At 39.8% G+C, this 16,028-nt stretch overlaps 1 protein-coding gene across 5 annotated transcripts in view; it reads left to right on the top strand.

Annotated features, from left to right (window-relative positions):
- The window catches only part of cyth1a (cytohesin 1a), a 48,264-nt gene that overhangs the window by 11,482 nt on the left and 20,754 nt on the right, over nucleotides 1-16,028 (top strand). Inside the window, exon 1 of one of the 5 annotated variants that reach the window (XM_022210277.2) lies at nucleotides 8,197-8,461. The exons of 3 other annotated variants lie outside the window; for them this stretch is intronic. In XM_022210277.2, the coding sequence (XP_022065969.1) occupies nucleotides 8,434-8,461 (28 nt within the window). In that variant the 5' untranslated portion in view covers nucleotides 8,197-8,433. Of the gene's footprint in view, nucleotides 1-8,196; nucleotides 8,462-14,527; nucleotides 14,786-16,028 lie in introns of those variants that run through there. One more of the 5 variants, XM_022210279.2, reaches the window with a different exon arrangement.

The raw sequence follows: 16,028 nt of genomic DNA, 5'->3' as shown, positions 1-16,028 counted from the left end.
AACTATTAAATCATCTCTTTGTGGAAAAACAAACATTACTGAGCTTTATTCTGTTTTTATTAAGGATAGTGAAGTCCACATTTCATAACATTTTCATAAAATTATTACATTGGTTTCTGCTAAAGGTCATACTGTAAATAGAGGGATGTGCTTTGTTTCCTCAGAAAATTTAGGTGAGACGGAACTGTATTCTTGTTTGATGTGATGTGGATGCTGAATGAGTCTGCCAGTGAACTGCTTCAAGGAGGATTGTGTGGGAATCTAAACAGAGGAAGAGCTCTGGGAGCTAAATAAGATCCTTCTGGTGGTGTGATCGGATTTCTTTTTCAAGGTCTACGTTTTACTCCTGATAGATGACCAGTCAGCTACAGCACAGTCAGGATCAGTTGGCAAATAATGGCTGTAATTGTGCTACGTTGGCTATCTTTGACGTCATACACCATCATCAGTCTCTTTGTTGCACTCTAAATGCTTAGCAGTATCCTTATAGCAGCACCCAGAATCACTCTGTGAACCAAAGGGATTTATTTAGCCAATTCTCAAGACTGCTTATTAGTCAGACTCTTGAATTATTCATTATGAATTGCTTTTTCAACTTGCAATAGAGCTTGTTGGGATGACTGCGTAAATGGCAGAACTGTATGCGGTGCAAATGCTTCAAGATAGCCCGAGGAAGAGTGATTTGTCCTATGCAGACAGACTCTCAGCTGTCCTGCTTTATCAGGAGCTCTCTGTATTTCACACTCTCTTCGTAAAACTGATTTGACCAGTATCTGACAGCAGTATCTGCATGCATATTTGAGTAAAAGTGAGTGACCACTGCTATAGGGAGTTTTGTGTTTTTATTTGTGAAATGATTGGCCGCTCACTGAATATTTTTCTTTCTCACACAAGCATCAGAGAAGTGACATTGGAGTTAGATGTATTCTTTTTTTATCACATGACTGATGGCAGTAATTAATCGCCCAGATCTGCTGTCCCTCCCACCCAGAAAATTATACCTCTCTGGCTGCACCTGTAAAAGGAAAGCAGAAGTTTCGAAATCAGCTTGTGCAATAACTCATGCATGGAGTCACATATTCCCAGCCACAGCTAATGCCAAAGAATGTCTGCCATGCATCTAGTAAACATCATTTTCCATGCCAGGTGTTTCAAGATAGTGTGCAGATACTAAATATTTCTCAATAAGCCTCTGAAAAAACAAACATGTCATTGTGTGAAGTGACCCAACACTCTGGAGCTGTTTAACCACTAAATGTTTCAAAATATAAAGTAAATGTGCTGGCAACACAGTGCCTTGTGAAAGTATTCGGCCCCCTCGAACTTTTCAACCTTTCGCCACATTTCAGGCTTCAAACATAAAGATATAAAATTTTAATTTTTTGTCAAGAATCAACAACAATTGGGACACAATCGTGAAGTGGAATGAAATTTATTGGATATTTGAAACTTTTTTAACAAATAAAAACCTGAAAAGTGGGGTGTGCAATATTATTCGGCCCCTTTACTTTCAGTGCAGCAAACTCACTCCAGAAGTTCAGTGAGGATCTCTGAATGATCCAATGTTGTCCTAAATGACTGATGATGATAAATAGAATCCACCTGTGTGTAATCAAGTCTCCGTATAAATGCACCTGCTCTGTGATAGTCTCAGGGTTCTGTTTAAAGTGCAGAGAGCATCATGAAGACCAAGGAACACACCAGGCAGGTCCGAGATGCTGTTGTGGAGAAGTTTAAAGCCGGATTTGGATACAAAAAGATTTCCCAAGCTTTAAACATCTCAAGGAGCACTGTGCAAGCAATCGTATTGAAATGGAAGGAGTATCAGACCACTGCAAATCTACCAAGACCCGGCCATCCCTCTAAACTTTCACCTCGAATAAGGAGAAGACTGATCAGAGATGCACCCAAGAAGCCCATGATCACTCTGGATGAACTGCAGAGATCTACAGCTGAGGTGGGAGAGTCTGTCCATAGGACAACAATCAGTCGTACACTGCACAAATCTGGCCTTTATGGAAGAGTGGCAAGAAGAAAGCCATTTCTCAAAGATATCCATAAAAAGTCTCATTTGAAGTTTGCCACAAGCCACCTGGGAGACACACCAAACACGTGGAAGAAGGTGCTCTGGTCAGATGAAACCAAAATCGAACTTTTTGGCCACAATGCAAAACGATATGTTTGGCATAAAAGCAACACCGCTCATCACCCTGAACACACCATCCCCACTGTCATTTGTTAAAAAAGTATAAAATATCCAATAAATTTCGTTCCACTTCACGATTGTGTCCCACTTGTTGTTGATTCTTGACAAAAAATTGAAATTTTATATCTTTGTTTGAAGCCTGAAATGTGGCGAAAGGTTGAAAAGTTCAAGGGGGCCGAATACTTTCACAAGGCACTGTGTTATAACACTCTGGTGGATCATTTATGTTTTCATAATGTGTGTCCAGATAGTTAATTTTCCTTTTGTGGCTTTAGTTTTTACAGCAGCTTGAACTGTAATTATTAAAAATGATCAGCAGGGGTCCCTGTTGGCATTTCTTGAGATCAGTCCTATAATGAATAATTTTCCTTTTACTTTAGGGCATTTAAAATTCAAATGTTAGCATTTAAATGTACTATTGTAACCCCAGGAACTACCATTGTATTGTTTTGAGTGCTTATAGTCTCATGTTATTGCCAGTATGAGTAGTCATGCTTGGAGGAATCACTACATTACAGATCATACCCCTGGAATGGATTCCATAAAAGAGTCATTTAACTGGTTTTATACATCAAAAATGAGCTTGTTTGTTTACTAGTGTCCCTGTTGTTGGAGGGTATTTAAAATATTGGAGAAACTCACCCCCTGATGTTGTATTTGGAGACTCCAGTTGGAAAACCTGCTTTATGCACCAAACACGTTAAGATAACAGAGAAACAATAGCATCCAGTGTTGTTTGCTACTGCATTCATATTCAAGAATAAACAAGCTAACAAATTGCTGCAATAATTGTGACCATTATTTTCTTGCAAGTCCTGTATTATTTTAAAGATTAAATACTAAGTTTAAGCAACTGAATCTATTGGAAACACATCACCAACCAGTGCAGAGTGGATACAGTGGCACATTGTGTTTCAATTGAATTGATTTTACATGTAATAATTTAAAACAACAATAAAAACCTATAGCAGTAAATAACCGTATCATTTCTATTTATCAAAGAAAATATAAAATTTCTTTTTAGAAGGTTGGTGGTGGTGGGGAGTTTGGAAATGTTTCATTTTTATTGAATAGAAGAATGTTGAATTTAACTTTAAAATTGTTAAATTAAAATTTACCAAAATTAAGTATTGTCTGGTAAATGAGATACAACTTGTATACGTAAGTACAGAACTTTTCAACAAAGAAATTTTATCTTTTAAATTGCAATTTTTACTATTATATTATATTATATTATATTATATTATATTTATTATTTTGGTTTGTTTTTTGGGGCTGCACAGTGGGGTAGTGGTTAGCACTTTCACCTTGCAGCAAGAAGATCCCCGGTTCGCGTCCCTGCCTGGGCCTGGGATCTTTCTGCGTGGAGTTTGCATGTTCTCCTTGTGCATGCGTGGGTTTTCTCCGGGTACTCCGGCTTCCTCCCACAGTCCAAAAATATGCTGAGGTTAATTGATTACTCTAAATTGCCCGCAGGTGTGAATGTGAGTGTGATTTTTTTGTCTGTATATGTAGCCCTGTGACAGACTGGCGACCTGTCCAGGGTGTCCCCTGCCTTCGCCCGAGTCAGCTGAGATAGGCTCCAGCACCCCCTGCGACCCTAGTGAGGATAAAGCGGTGTATAAAGAATGGATGGATGGATGGTTTGTTTTTGTTATGTTTTTATGTTTTGTTTATAGGCATGCCAGAGGCTGTATAGCTGTTGACCTGAATGTTCAGTGATGCTAATGTGTACATAGTGTTTTGATATACCTGCTGAATACGTTTTATGATGTCAGTTGTGGACAGAGGACTGTTCACTCCATTCAATCAAACGCACCTTGAGAACCTCCCTCTCTAGTGAGAATTAGCTCTTCCACTTGCAAACACACTGTAATCCAGAAGCTTAACATAGCACACTAAGTCTCAACAACAGCTTTTTTCATTACATGAACAAGGCTTGCGAGAGGCCAAAATGTTCCCGGGTGTTTTTGAGCTACTTTCAGCTTATATAGATTTACCAGCTAAAAGAGAGCTTCCATTCTGCTGCTCAAAATAATCTGTGACTTGATCTTCCAAATATAAAAGCAAAAATATTAGTAATTCCATATTATCCAGTGTAGTCTTATATCATTTTGAGAACACCTTTATGAAGCATGTATTGTTGTGACTTGGGCAGTCATTGTTTCAGGTGCTTTTTTCTTAGATTACTGTTGAATTTGGAAAGATAAAAAAACAAGCTAACTTCTGCTTTATTCGATAACTGAATAAAGGAGAAAACAACTCCATCTAAAGTCATTAAAGTTAATAATCAGCTGCATTTTTTTAACATGCTTGGACAAAAACCTCTTTAGACCTAACAATGCACTATGACCCTGATTTGATGTACACATAAACACTCCATTAACGCCACATTTATTCAAAGATCAGCTCTGCTTTAGTTCTTTGTGTGGAGCAAGAAGTTGCATACAACAATACACAGTGTTTGTTGATACCAGCCCGTGATCTTTTCATTTAAAGGTCAAACGACTCTCTGGTTTCACTTGTTCTGAGTTCTGGAGCACAGATTTTTACAGCAGTGCTCGGGGGAATGAGGGTACTTGTAACAATGAATTGAAACTTTGTGTGAACAGACTTCACTTCACACAGGCTGCATTGTCAGCTGTTGAGTTGGTGCAGCACAGTTGAGGTATTCATGGGTCACAGCTTGAAGATGAGGGGCCCTAAATGAAGATGCCACGCAGAATGTAGGACTTAAGTGCAGTCTATAGAAGGGGGTGAATCTCACTAGCTTCCTTGGTAAGAATTTAATACCCTTAAAATGAACCCAGACAGCTCTTTCACATTAGTCTCCTGCGCATCAAATAGGTAGAGAGAGCGAGAGAGAGGGGAAAAAACAGAGAGGAGCTGTTTTCTCTCTCTACCTGGCCTCTTTCATTGGCTGGGAGTGCAGCATTCCTCTTGGCCCTCCTGTATTCATCAACAGGCAGGGACAGGTTCAGCTCTTTCCTATCTGACAGCAGCACAGTTGCTCAGGTGTTACACAAAACATATATATATATATGTATATATATATTCACTTTTTACAAGGGGATGGAAAGCCCTTACATTTTTTTCTGCTAAAATATACAGCCAAAATAAATCTTCTCAGAATAAAAACCCTATCAAATACTTTACTGACAAGAAGAATAAAATGTGAATAAACAGTGTCTGAGGATGAGCTGTGGTAAAGCATGTAAGGTATTAAAATTATTTTTTTTAAAAAAGGGTGAGGCTTGTATTAGTAAATGTGAGGTTGCATCAGTTGTAAGACGAGTTGGCCAGCCTCACTGGGGTTTGGAGGAAACCGGTTTCACCACTACTCCATGGTGGTTGCGTTGTTGTTGTTTGACCTGACATGAGCGATGTAATATCACCAAGCAGAAGCACTATAGCAGCCCTTGTGATAAAAAAAAGTAGAACTGCAGAAGGGTTATTTGTCATAATATGGTTATCATGTAAAAAATAAAATAAAAATAAAAATCAATGTAATATCAAGTGTAAATAAATAAACATACACTGTAGATGCAAAGATCCCTCACAGAGAATAACTTATGAGGTTTTGTCCTGATATCATGTGGGAATGCACTGAGTTGATTTTTTTTAAAGTTTAATTTATCGTCTCTGCCCAGCACAGGTGTTGTTGCTATTTTCTGTGGAACGGTTTGCATTTGTTTCCGAGGTAAAAGTCGCACTGCAGTGTGCACACGTCTGCTTTCGGCGGATGTGGTGAATCAAACGCTCCAACATGAGCAAGATCAGCAGCAGTGAAACGCTCTGTTGTCTGTGTCTGTCAATCACTCTCCCTGCCCCCACTCAGCAAGTGTGCGTGCGTGCGTGTGTGTGTGTGAGAGAGAGGGGGGGGGGGGGGGGGGGGGGAGAGAGAGAGAGAGAGAGAGAGAGAGAGAGAGAGAGAGAGAGAGAGAGAGAGAGAGAGAGAGAGAGAGAGAGAGAGAGAGAGAGAGAGAGAGAGAGAGAGAGAGAGAGAGAGAGAGAGAGAGAGAGAGAGAGGCAACAGGGTGGCAACGCAGTCGACAAAAGCGTCATTTTGCCCGTTTGCAGCACCTTCAGCCTGAGCTGCATCAATTGCTCAAGAAACTGGAGACTGTTACCTGCTGTGAAAGCAAAGTCATTTCAAAATAAGAGTCGCCCATAGCTTGTTATCACTGCACCGTCCAGTGACAGCATTTTCATCATGCCCCCATGTATGATAAGCTATTCTATTCTATTTTGTTCTGTTCTATTCTATTCTATTCTATTCTATTCTATTCTATTCTAGCAGTTAGTCTCAGATAGCCAAAGCATGTTGAGAATGGATGGATGGATGTAACCTTTACATATAGGGAGGACTGCTTTATTGTATGATCAAGACCTTGTGCAAAACTTCCAGTATGGTAAGTTGTTAGCCCAGAGAGGAGTCAGTGAGTGATATTTTCTCAACCATATGTAGTTGCATGGCACAGTAATACAAAACAATACAGGTAGAATAGTTTTTAATGTAAAATGCTTTGTCACCAAAAGGAAAAAGGGTTATTTTTGTTGAGCTTTTGTAAATGAACAAGCATGGAAAGGTGCACCACAAAAGCAACAATATTGCTAGATAACCAAATCTAAGTAGAACAGGGTTCTATAGTTTCAAAGTAGCTTAAAGGTCTTTATCCTTGGTGGTTAATGAGATTTTTTCATCTCAACACAGCCTCAAATGTCAATGCCCCCAAAAAACATTCTTGAAGAAGGGTAAAGGGCAATTTCAATACTATTTTTGTCTCAGAAAGAATTTTATATGTCAAGTTAAAATTTCACAAATATCTTTAGAAAAAAGTCAGGCAAATCAGAGATGATTGCGCAGAAATTCCTACTAAATTTTATGTACACCAATAGCTGCACGTCCAGGCACCAGTCCGTCAAACTCCTGAAGTTTGTGGATGACACCACCCTCATCGGACTCATCTCTGATGGGGATGAGTCTACTTACAGACTGGAGGTAGACAACCTAGTGACCTGGTGCAGCAGGAACAACCTGGAGCTCAACGCCCAGAAGACAGTAGAGATGGTGGTGGACTTCAGGAAGAACACAGCCCCCCCCCCGCGCTCCCATCAAGCTCTCTGACTCCACAGTGCTCACCGTGGAGTCTTTCCGCTTTTTGGGATCCATCATCTCCCAGGACCTGAAGTGGGAGATGAACGTCACCTCCATAACCAAAAAGGCACAGCAGAGGATGTACTTCCTGAGGCAGCTGAAGAAGTTCAACCTGCCAAAGACTATGATGGTGCACTTCTACACGGCCATCATAGAGTCCATCCTTGCTGAGAAGGTGATCAGATGTAACCTGCCATCTCTCCAGGATCTGTACACCTCTAGGCTTTTAAGACGTGCAACCAAGATCTTGGCCGACCCCTCTCACCCTGGACGCAAACTTTTTGAACCCCTCCCCTCAGGCAGGAGGCTGCGGTCCATCAGGACTAAAACCTCTCGCCATAAGAACAGCTTCTTCCCCTCTGCTGCATCGCTGATAAACACTGCCCGTGCCACTCCAAATCAGCTCTGTTGACTAGTAACTGCACATACCTTGTCTATTTTATCCATATTTCTTACATCTCTTTACTTACTATTTTACTTATGTTATTTGTACTTGCACCAAGAACACCAGAGAAAATTCCTTGTAAGTGTAAAAACCTACTTGGCAATAAAACCGATTCTGATTCTGATGATTTTCTGATTGAATTACTCATTTTGTTTGCATCAAAAATGGCAAAGTTAACATTCAACCAGTCAAAGAAGATGCAAAGCAAGAAAAATAAGTTTGATTCAAATTAATTTAGATTTTAACACCCATTTAAATAATCCCAGCTGCTTTCAGTTATTCTATATATTTTTTATTGTAATATTCATGCGTCCACCATTGCAGGTTTTATTATGAAAGTCTTAACGAGAATGACGTTGCTCTCATTCCGCGGGACTTGACAGGAGAGACCATAGGGAGAGAGTAGTCGGTTAAAGTCCGTCTCTTCAAACCACTCCCTAGAGCTGGCGACAGAAACACCCTCCTTTTATCGAGGAAATTACTCAACTTAGTGTTTAGTAACTCGGCAAAAATAACTTTAACTTGAAAAGGTTAAGAAGCATATCGATAGCTGTTGGTCAAAGTTTTGACTCTTGGAAGCTTCCTGAAACTTTTTTGGGCTCGAACCTGCGAAGCGCAGACAGCATGGTGTTAAAGTCGGAAGACGGAGTAGGTGAGTGAAACAGTGAAGGAAATACACTTTACGTGGTAAAAGTATCATTTTAAGGCTTCACAGAGCTGTTTATTCAAAAGAACATATTCATAAACACCTAATTCAACAGTTCGAAACTATGAGCCTACTTTTTGATATGTCAGGAACTGGAAACTGCTTGCCTGGTGTTTCTCTGTGGCCTTGTTGACAGTGTTTACTGCCATTTGTACTGTCACTACTTTACGGATGAAGTCTTTCGTGGGGTTTTCAGAAACTATAAACTGTCTGTGCCTTAAGAGCACATTCAAGATCTGATTTGGAAATATAATGTAAATTGTCATTTATTCATTTCTTTTTCTGTCATTATATGTAATTTAAACATTCCCCGTTAATATTTACGAATCTATGATCCAAGAACTTGCTGTATTTATGCAACTTGATTTTAGCACTGTGTGTTATTTTAACACATGTACCAACGCTATAGTGACACATTTCTAACTTGGCCCATAATGGTGAAGTCTAACACAGGTTAACAGCTTCACAGAGATCATCCTCAGTGTCATTTTCACTGGATACTGAGCAACAGGTGTGAGAGCAGACATTTACTCCTTCAGTTTCAGCATGCAAGCAATATATTTCTTCCATTGTACTTTATTATTCCTGTCTTTGAATGGGTCACCATAGTTGACATGGTGGCATTATTACCACCGAAGCTCATTCCAAAAATGTAGCAACTGTATTACACGCTGATTGTAATTCTTTTACATAAGGCCATTATTGAGTGTATTATTGTCCGGTAATAATGAGAGGGAGTAGAGGCTTCAAGTAGAAACAGAAAGCCTTTGTTGTTGAGCATGATTCCTTCATGTCTTTGGCTTGGCTAGCCTGGCAGCAATAATTAGCGCTCTCGACTTGCGTCACTATTAATCGTGTTGGAGAACAGTGAACGACTGACTGACTGATCCTGCTGCTGCTCTTTTGTTCTGCTGAAGGAGAGGGGGAACTTACACTCTCTTTTCCTCAGTGGTCCTGGCAGAGCTTGGCTGGCACACAGCTGCTTGTTGTTGCAGGCACAGAGATGAGAGAGAGGAGCAGTTGATTCTTTTTGAGTCCATTTGTCTCTGCCACTTAGAGTGGGTGGTCTGGGAAGTTAAAGTAGTTGTCACTAATGGTTCCCTAATGAGCGGTGCTGAGAGCTCTAATGGGGCCTCTGGTACAATGCACCCAGCCTGGCACTACTGCCTTGGTGGTTTGTTAATCGTCATCATCTCCCTATAATCATATTTTAGCCTTCTTTCTGCATCAGTTGCAGCCCTCCTCTTCACTCAGGCCATAGTTAATTCTGTATACTTACAGTTATAATGGAAAATGTATTTACTGTACGGAGCAGTAGAGGGTTACGTTGACTTTGTTTTTATTTCAGCTCAGTAAAAACTTGGTTGGCTGCATTACTGACATTTTAAGAGCAGTATCACTAGTGAAAGCCACTGTGACCTGGCACACTGGTTCAATAATGTAATTGCCAGATAAAGAACTGTGATCAATAACTATTCTATCTGTTGTCTTTTTTTAATTAATCAGATCATTTTAAAAATCTTTAAAAAGTTGTCAGTTTTGTCTTTGAAAAGTCTTATGCTCTTTCAGACTAGGTAATCTCAGCTTGAAAGTAGCCTGACATGAAAGACATACATAGTTGGGGCCGAAAATGAGCATAAAGCTCAACAGTTAATCATTTTATTCCATGTGAAATATCATAGTCAGTGACAACTGATATCCACCTACTGACAAAAGGAACAGTATCTCAGATTTTTTAAAAATCCTCTTTCGTGTAGTATATCAACTTAGACCATGCGTCCAAAATGTTGACCAGTGGGAGTGCAGAGCCCTTTGATGTGCACGATGTTGTACTTCACTTTTTTTTTTAAAGTCTTTTTCATTTCCATGCACACTACTTTAAACAATAATACATTCTTGATTGTGAGGTTGGCCCCTGGCACCATCTTCCCAATCATGACATCATAGATTGTGAAAGACAGCAAACTGCGATTGGCTGAGAACCAAAGTGAAGTCTGTCTTGCCTCTCTGCCAAGTTGTGGCAAAAATTCACAGGTCTATAATCATCCAATCTGAAATACATGTAATCACTTCACAACAGTATGAAAAGTAACAAAATAAATTGTCAATATTTAGCAAGATGTAATCAGCAAATTTAATTAATTTAGTGAGTAGAAGTTTTCAAATCATAGTTTACTATTATGAATTTAAGAAAACTAAACTGATTAAAATAAATTCAATTTTGGCACTATATGATTGTTATGTATAATCTCAAAACACAAAATACGATTTCTTAGCCACAGTCATGCAGCTCAATGAAAACTTTTGCCAAAACATCGTTTTACAGAGAGTTGGTTACACTTTTGATGATACAATAAGGGTACTTGGAATTTATAAAGGAAAAAAAAGGAAATGTATACTTGATCAGCACTCTTTCAAATGAAAATTTGCTTGTAACATTGACTACAAGTTTGAATTTCCTAAATTTAGTGTATGAAAAACAGGAGGTTCTACGTGAAAACCTTTAAACATCACCATATATACTGTTAACACTGTTGACACTTCTGCCTGATTTGAGCCACAACTTTGTAATCACACTGGCCTAAGAGAAGTTAAATAATGTGTTCCACAAATAAGTCAGCTTGTCTGAAGTGTTTAAGTGAAGTAAAGTAAGGTCTGACTGTAGATAAAAGTTAGCAAGAGTTTGACTGCTGCTGCTATTTCCTTCGCAGTCGTGTGTTAAATCACAGACATCTGCCTATTTTTTCTGTCTTGCATAGTTTAGCTTGCAGTTCACTATTTGCCTTTTCACTCAGAGCACGAAGTTGAGAGAAAAATGTATTATCTGTGCTGAGTATAGACATGTCTAGAATGCTTTTCATTTTTCATACAGAACAAACCTATGTGATCATTCCCGATGAAGGGACCCAGAAATTCAAAATGGATGCTGGCAGGAACTAAACAGTGAAAGTCAGCTGTGGGGCAGATCAGCGTTTGTCTATGCTCTAGTGGTGCTTGCTACGTCTGCTCAGCTTTATAAGTGTTCAATTTGCTTGGGCTACAGAATTGTGAGGTAAAACTGAGAGCATCAATGTGTGACATTGTGTGCTTTCCTTCTGTCATGGAAAAATGGATGATTTGTGAATTTCTTTTTGAAATGCAAAAACAATGCCTTGAGTAAATGCTGATACCATAGAAACTAAAAAGTTCAGCCCTGTGTGGTGTATTGTGAAAGTGCTTTGAGGGAGTCATTTTTGCGATGCCTGGTTTTTGTACACTGTTCAGATCACAGCTGAACATGCATGCCATCGTTGTTGTTCGTCGTTGTTGTGATAAAGTTGAAACTCTAATGTAAGAAGGACGAAAGAATGCCTATTTTATTGCCTTTCCCACAGGATGGGTGGGTTTAGCCACAGCTTTCACTCCTCCTCCTATCTATGAGAAACAGCTCAGACAGGAAGCCAAGAGTTTGACAATATATTAGGAAGGAAGCGCTATCCCCAGTTGTGTGTAGGCTAAAATTCTTAGAAAAAAAGGCAACACAGGCAAAAATAAAGATGCTAAAAGCAGTGGAAACTATAAAAAAAAAATAAGATTTTGCAACTCTTCCAGCTTTACCATCATGGGTTTTTTTTCTGGATGTGTGTGTATTTTACTGGCAGGAGAGGATGTTGATAGTAGGACAGCCCCGATAAGAATCAAGGCTAACGGCATCAGAGGACAAAGGCATGCATTGTGGGAAGAAATAGCACTTCCGTGTTCGAGAGAAAAGATTAAAAAGCCTCTACTGTGGTCTATCAAAACAATTAGTGCCAGTAAAGCAGAATGGGGATTATTAAAGAAAGCTGATGTTTTTATTTTTGTTGAGAAGAATGGATTCTGTATGTGTGTGTGTGTATATGCAGCAGTGGGGTTTTAATGCTGTTGATCCATCTGTATGTTTCCTTGCTTTACACTGAAGCTGTGCGTGTACGATGGCAGGCCTCGCTATACATTCTCCAGCCTCATTCCTCACCCACTCACATCCTCCATTCCCACATTCCAGCACAGCTGCCCTAGCAGGGCCCACAGACTGACTGTGAACTGTGTCGGGGGAGTGACGGGGTCATTTCTGTTTTGAGCAACCTTCTTTTGCGACTCCAGCGACACTATATATTGCTTTACAGCCCAAGGAAAATATGTCAAAAATGTTATCTACTGCTATAAAAGATTTCATGTCAACACAAAATGGTTTGATGCTTTTAAAAGTGGCTTTTTTGATAAGAAATATTGCTTACTCACGCCTCTCTGGAAATTGTCCAAATTGAACAAGCAGAAAAAAAAAAGTAAAATCGTCTTTCATTGTGGTTCTTAAACCAAACTTAATGGTTACTTAGACCAGCCTTCCATTTAAACAACACCCCCATTGCACTATTGGACTTGCTTTATTCAAAACAATGAGGGGGGTGTCTTTTTCTACACACAGCAACTGTTGGTCTGAATGTGTCCTTAGTCCTTTGAGGAAGGATCATGACCACACATTTCTTCATTGTAAAGGGGTCGCAAGTGAAGAAAGGTTGGGAACCCCTAGTGTAATGAATATGGGCTTTATACATAATTAATCACTTTTTCATCCTGACATATCACCTTATACTTTGCTTGATTATTTCCGAGGAAAAATAGCAACACATAGACAGCGGCCGGTTGTCTTTGTTGACAGTGATAGCATTACCAAAAGAAAGGGATTTTCCATTCATAAAACACTCCTCTTTGCATCTGTATTGTATTATTTTCTATTGAGACGTTTGTTTCTTGGGAAGAATGCACCTCTTGCACTTCTCATAGATTTCTCCGTAATTGATTGAGATGCTGTCCCAACACAGTTTTTTTTTTTTGTGATCCTGATATGTCTTTAGTGTTTCATTTTTATTATTTTGAGATTTCTACATAAATATTGTGTCTAATTCAGGATACATGTTAATACATGTCAGTTTCATACCAGAACTGGCTCCACAAACTTCACTAACACATGGATCCCATAACAATACAACTGTCAGAGGCTGTGGAGCGTAGCCAGCACAGCAGAGGGCTCCAGGTTGACTCATCTGTCCCAGTACAGACATGAAGACATCCCTCACGTCTGCTTTGAGCTGCAGACATACCCGGGGCAAGTGTACACTCATGCTGTTAACACAGACAAAATGAGGAGGAATGCTGGGAACCTTGCACAATCTCTTGCAAAGCATCATGAGTATTAGGGCACCAGCCTGAACAGAAACATACACAATAGAATTCAGCACAGACTTCATTGTTAAACTGCAGTTTGGAGGTGATAATGTTAGTGTGGCTGGCCGCATGACGGGTCAGGAGAACGAAGACCTGGTTTGAATAGCTGACTCATGTCAACAGCTCATGCTAGATTCCTATGAGTTCCTTCATTGTCTCTATGGGGAATGACTAGATGTGTCTAAAGAAAAATAAATCCTTATATAGCAATCTGTCTTTGTATTCTTACATATCTTAACTTGGACTGAAGACATACTGTTTTGGGCTTGTGGTTCCAGGTTTTGCGAGCATTTTGCCCTGAGACACTGTGTGTGGACATTTTATTAAGTTCAGGTCAGTCAGTATTTGTTCAACATTGTAATCCACTCATTAAAGCATCAGAATGTGAATTATGAGCAGTCTCAATTTAATTAATTGTCATACAAATCAGTAAGTCAGATTTTTTCCCAAATAATTAACTAAGTCTAAATACTTAGTGAAAATTAACTGTTCCTGTTGTCAAAACTCAAAATAGCTCATTATCAGGAATGAAAGACAGTCATGATGCCATTGTGATAGATCAGTATATATATTTTTTATGGTATGTTCTGACCCTAATGCTTGTGTTTGCATTTGTGTGGAAGAGGAGCAGGCAGAAAAAGGAATGACCACTGGGTGGAGCCTTCATGTCAATAGTAGTGACAGCAATGAGCATGTGGAGAGAAAGGGAGGGAGAGGAGGGAGCGAGGTAGTGAGTAAGGCTCCTTCCCAAATGGACTGTGTCAGTGTCAGTGTGCTGTGAGCAGGTTGGAAGCTGATAGCTGTGCTTGTCCGGCTGAGACGACTCGGTGGTATCTCTTCTTCATGCCTGGATGAGCAGGCTCCTTCCCACTTGACATGTGGATATTTTGGCGTGCTAGCATTAAACAATAGAATCTAGAAGACGACATGACTTCTGGGGCAGTTTTTTTTGTATCAAGGTGGAATTAAAAGAAGAGGAGCTCCCTGGAAAGACAGAAAAGTGACACCGGAGAATTTCTCACTTGGGTTAGTATTAAAATTTGCTGATGTTTTTGTTTTTACTTGGTTAACTGATCTTATGTTGCTCTCCTCAAAGCTGTTTGTGTACTCAGACTTTAGGACTTTCTGTCATGTGGGACTTTGGTCAGATTTCATTGACCCTGTGACTACACCAGCTATACTATGACTGTGTTGAGGATCAAGATTAAAAAAAACAGGAATCATATAAAGTCCTACTGGTTTGACTTTTTGCCCAGTGAGGTGTATCTGTTACGCTGTCTGTCATTCTTCCATATTTCGTGTTGCGTTTTCAATGAATGGAGAGGGACTGCCTGACACTTTAGATGATTGAATACTAGTGCAGCAGGCCAATAGCGTGCAACAGGCTTCAAATTGGGGGTGGGGGTGGGGGCACATTTTGTTTGTCTCTCTAGTATTAAGTGTAATGTGAGTGCAATACAAGTGTAGAATTTCATCCAGACTCAAAGTCATCATGACCACAGCTGTAAAAGTCAAGCCAAGACATCACTTAATCGGAGTACTTCATAAATGGGATGATTTTGATGATGTCAAGACGCTACAATGGCTAGAAGCTAACAAATAAATGTCAAGCTTGGAAAACTAAAACCAAGGATGCCCAAGTCATCAGTCCCTGTGTTTGGGCCTTGTTGAGGAATGAGGCAGCTTACAGACACAAAGGAAGAGCTGTGATCGTCCCACCACTCGTCCCACTCTCTCTGTGTTCTTCAGCCATCCACTGTCCCACACCTCCCTGACTAAACACAAGGCTCCTTCTCCTGTTATCGCTTGTCTCTCAGTCTACTCTCACCTCCTCCTACCCAGGTCAGGTTGAATGCTTTATGGGTTTTTGATCCATAACTGATGGTCTTTTTCTGTCCAGTTTGAGCTTTGTGTTTTTGTGTGCAGTGTTATAGATCAAGGGGTCAGAGGTGAATCGTTTATTTTTGGGTGACCACATGAAAAGACATGCGTGCCTTTACAGCCTTTACTCTGCTTCACTATTGACTGTCTGGTTCAGAAACTGTGGCTGTGTGTGGTTTCAAATATATATGAGTGAGAGTACCCTTGGGATTTGCTGTAGTAATGAGATTCAGTCTCTTTTTAGAGACGAGCAGATGAGATGGTCAACTTTTAAATCACTTTTGGTTGTTCATGCAGCCAACAGCAGGGAAGTTACCAAAGCGTAGAGATGTTTAGTAGACCTATATGTACTTTTGTGTGTGTTGTACAAATCTGCGTGTTTTGCCGA

The sequence above is a fragment of the Acanthochromis polyacanthus genome, chromosome 21 (genome assembly GCF_021347895.1).
Source record: "Acanthochromis polyacanthus isolate Apoly-LR-REF ecotype Palm Island chromosome 21, KAUST_Apoly_ChrSc, whole genome shotgun sequence".
Classification (NCBI taxonomy): domain Eukaryota; kingdom Metazoa; phylum Chordata; class Actinopteri; family Pomacentridae; genus Acanthochromis; species Acanthochromis polyacanthus.
This window is presented reverse-complemented; position numbering and strand designations above follow the sequence as displayed.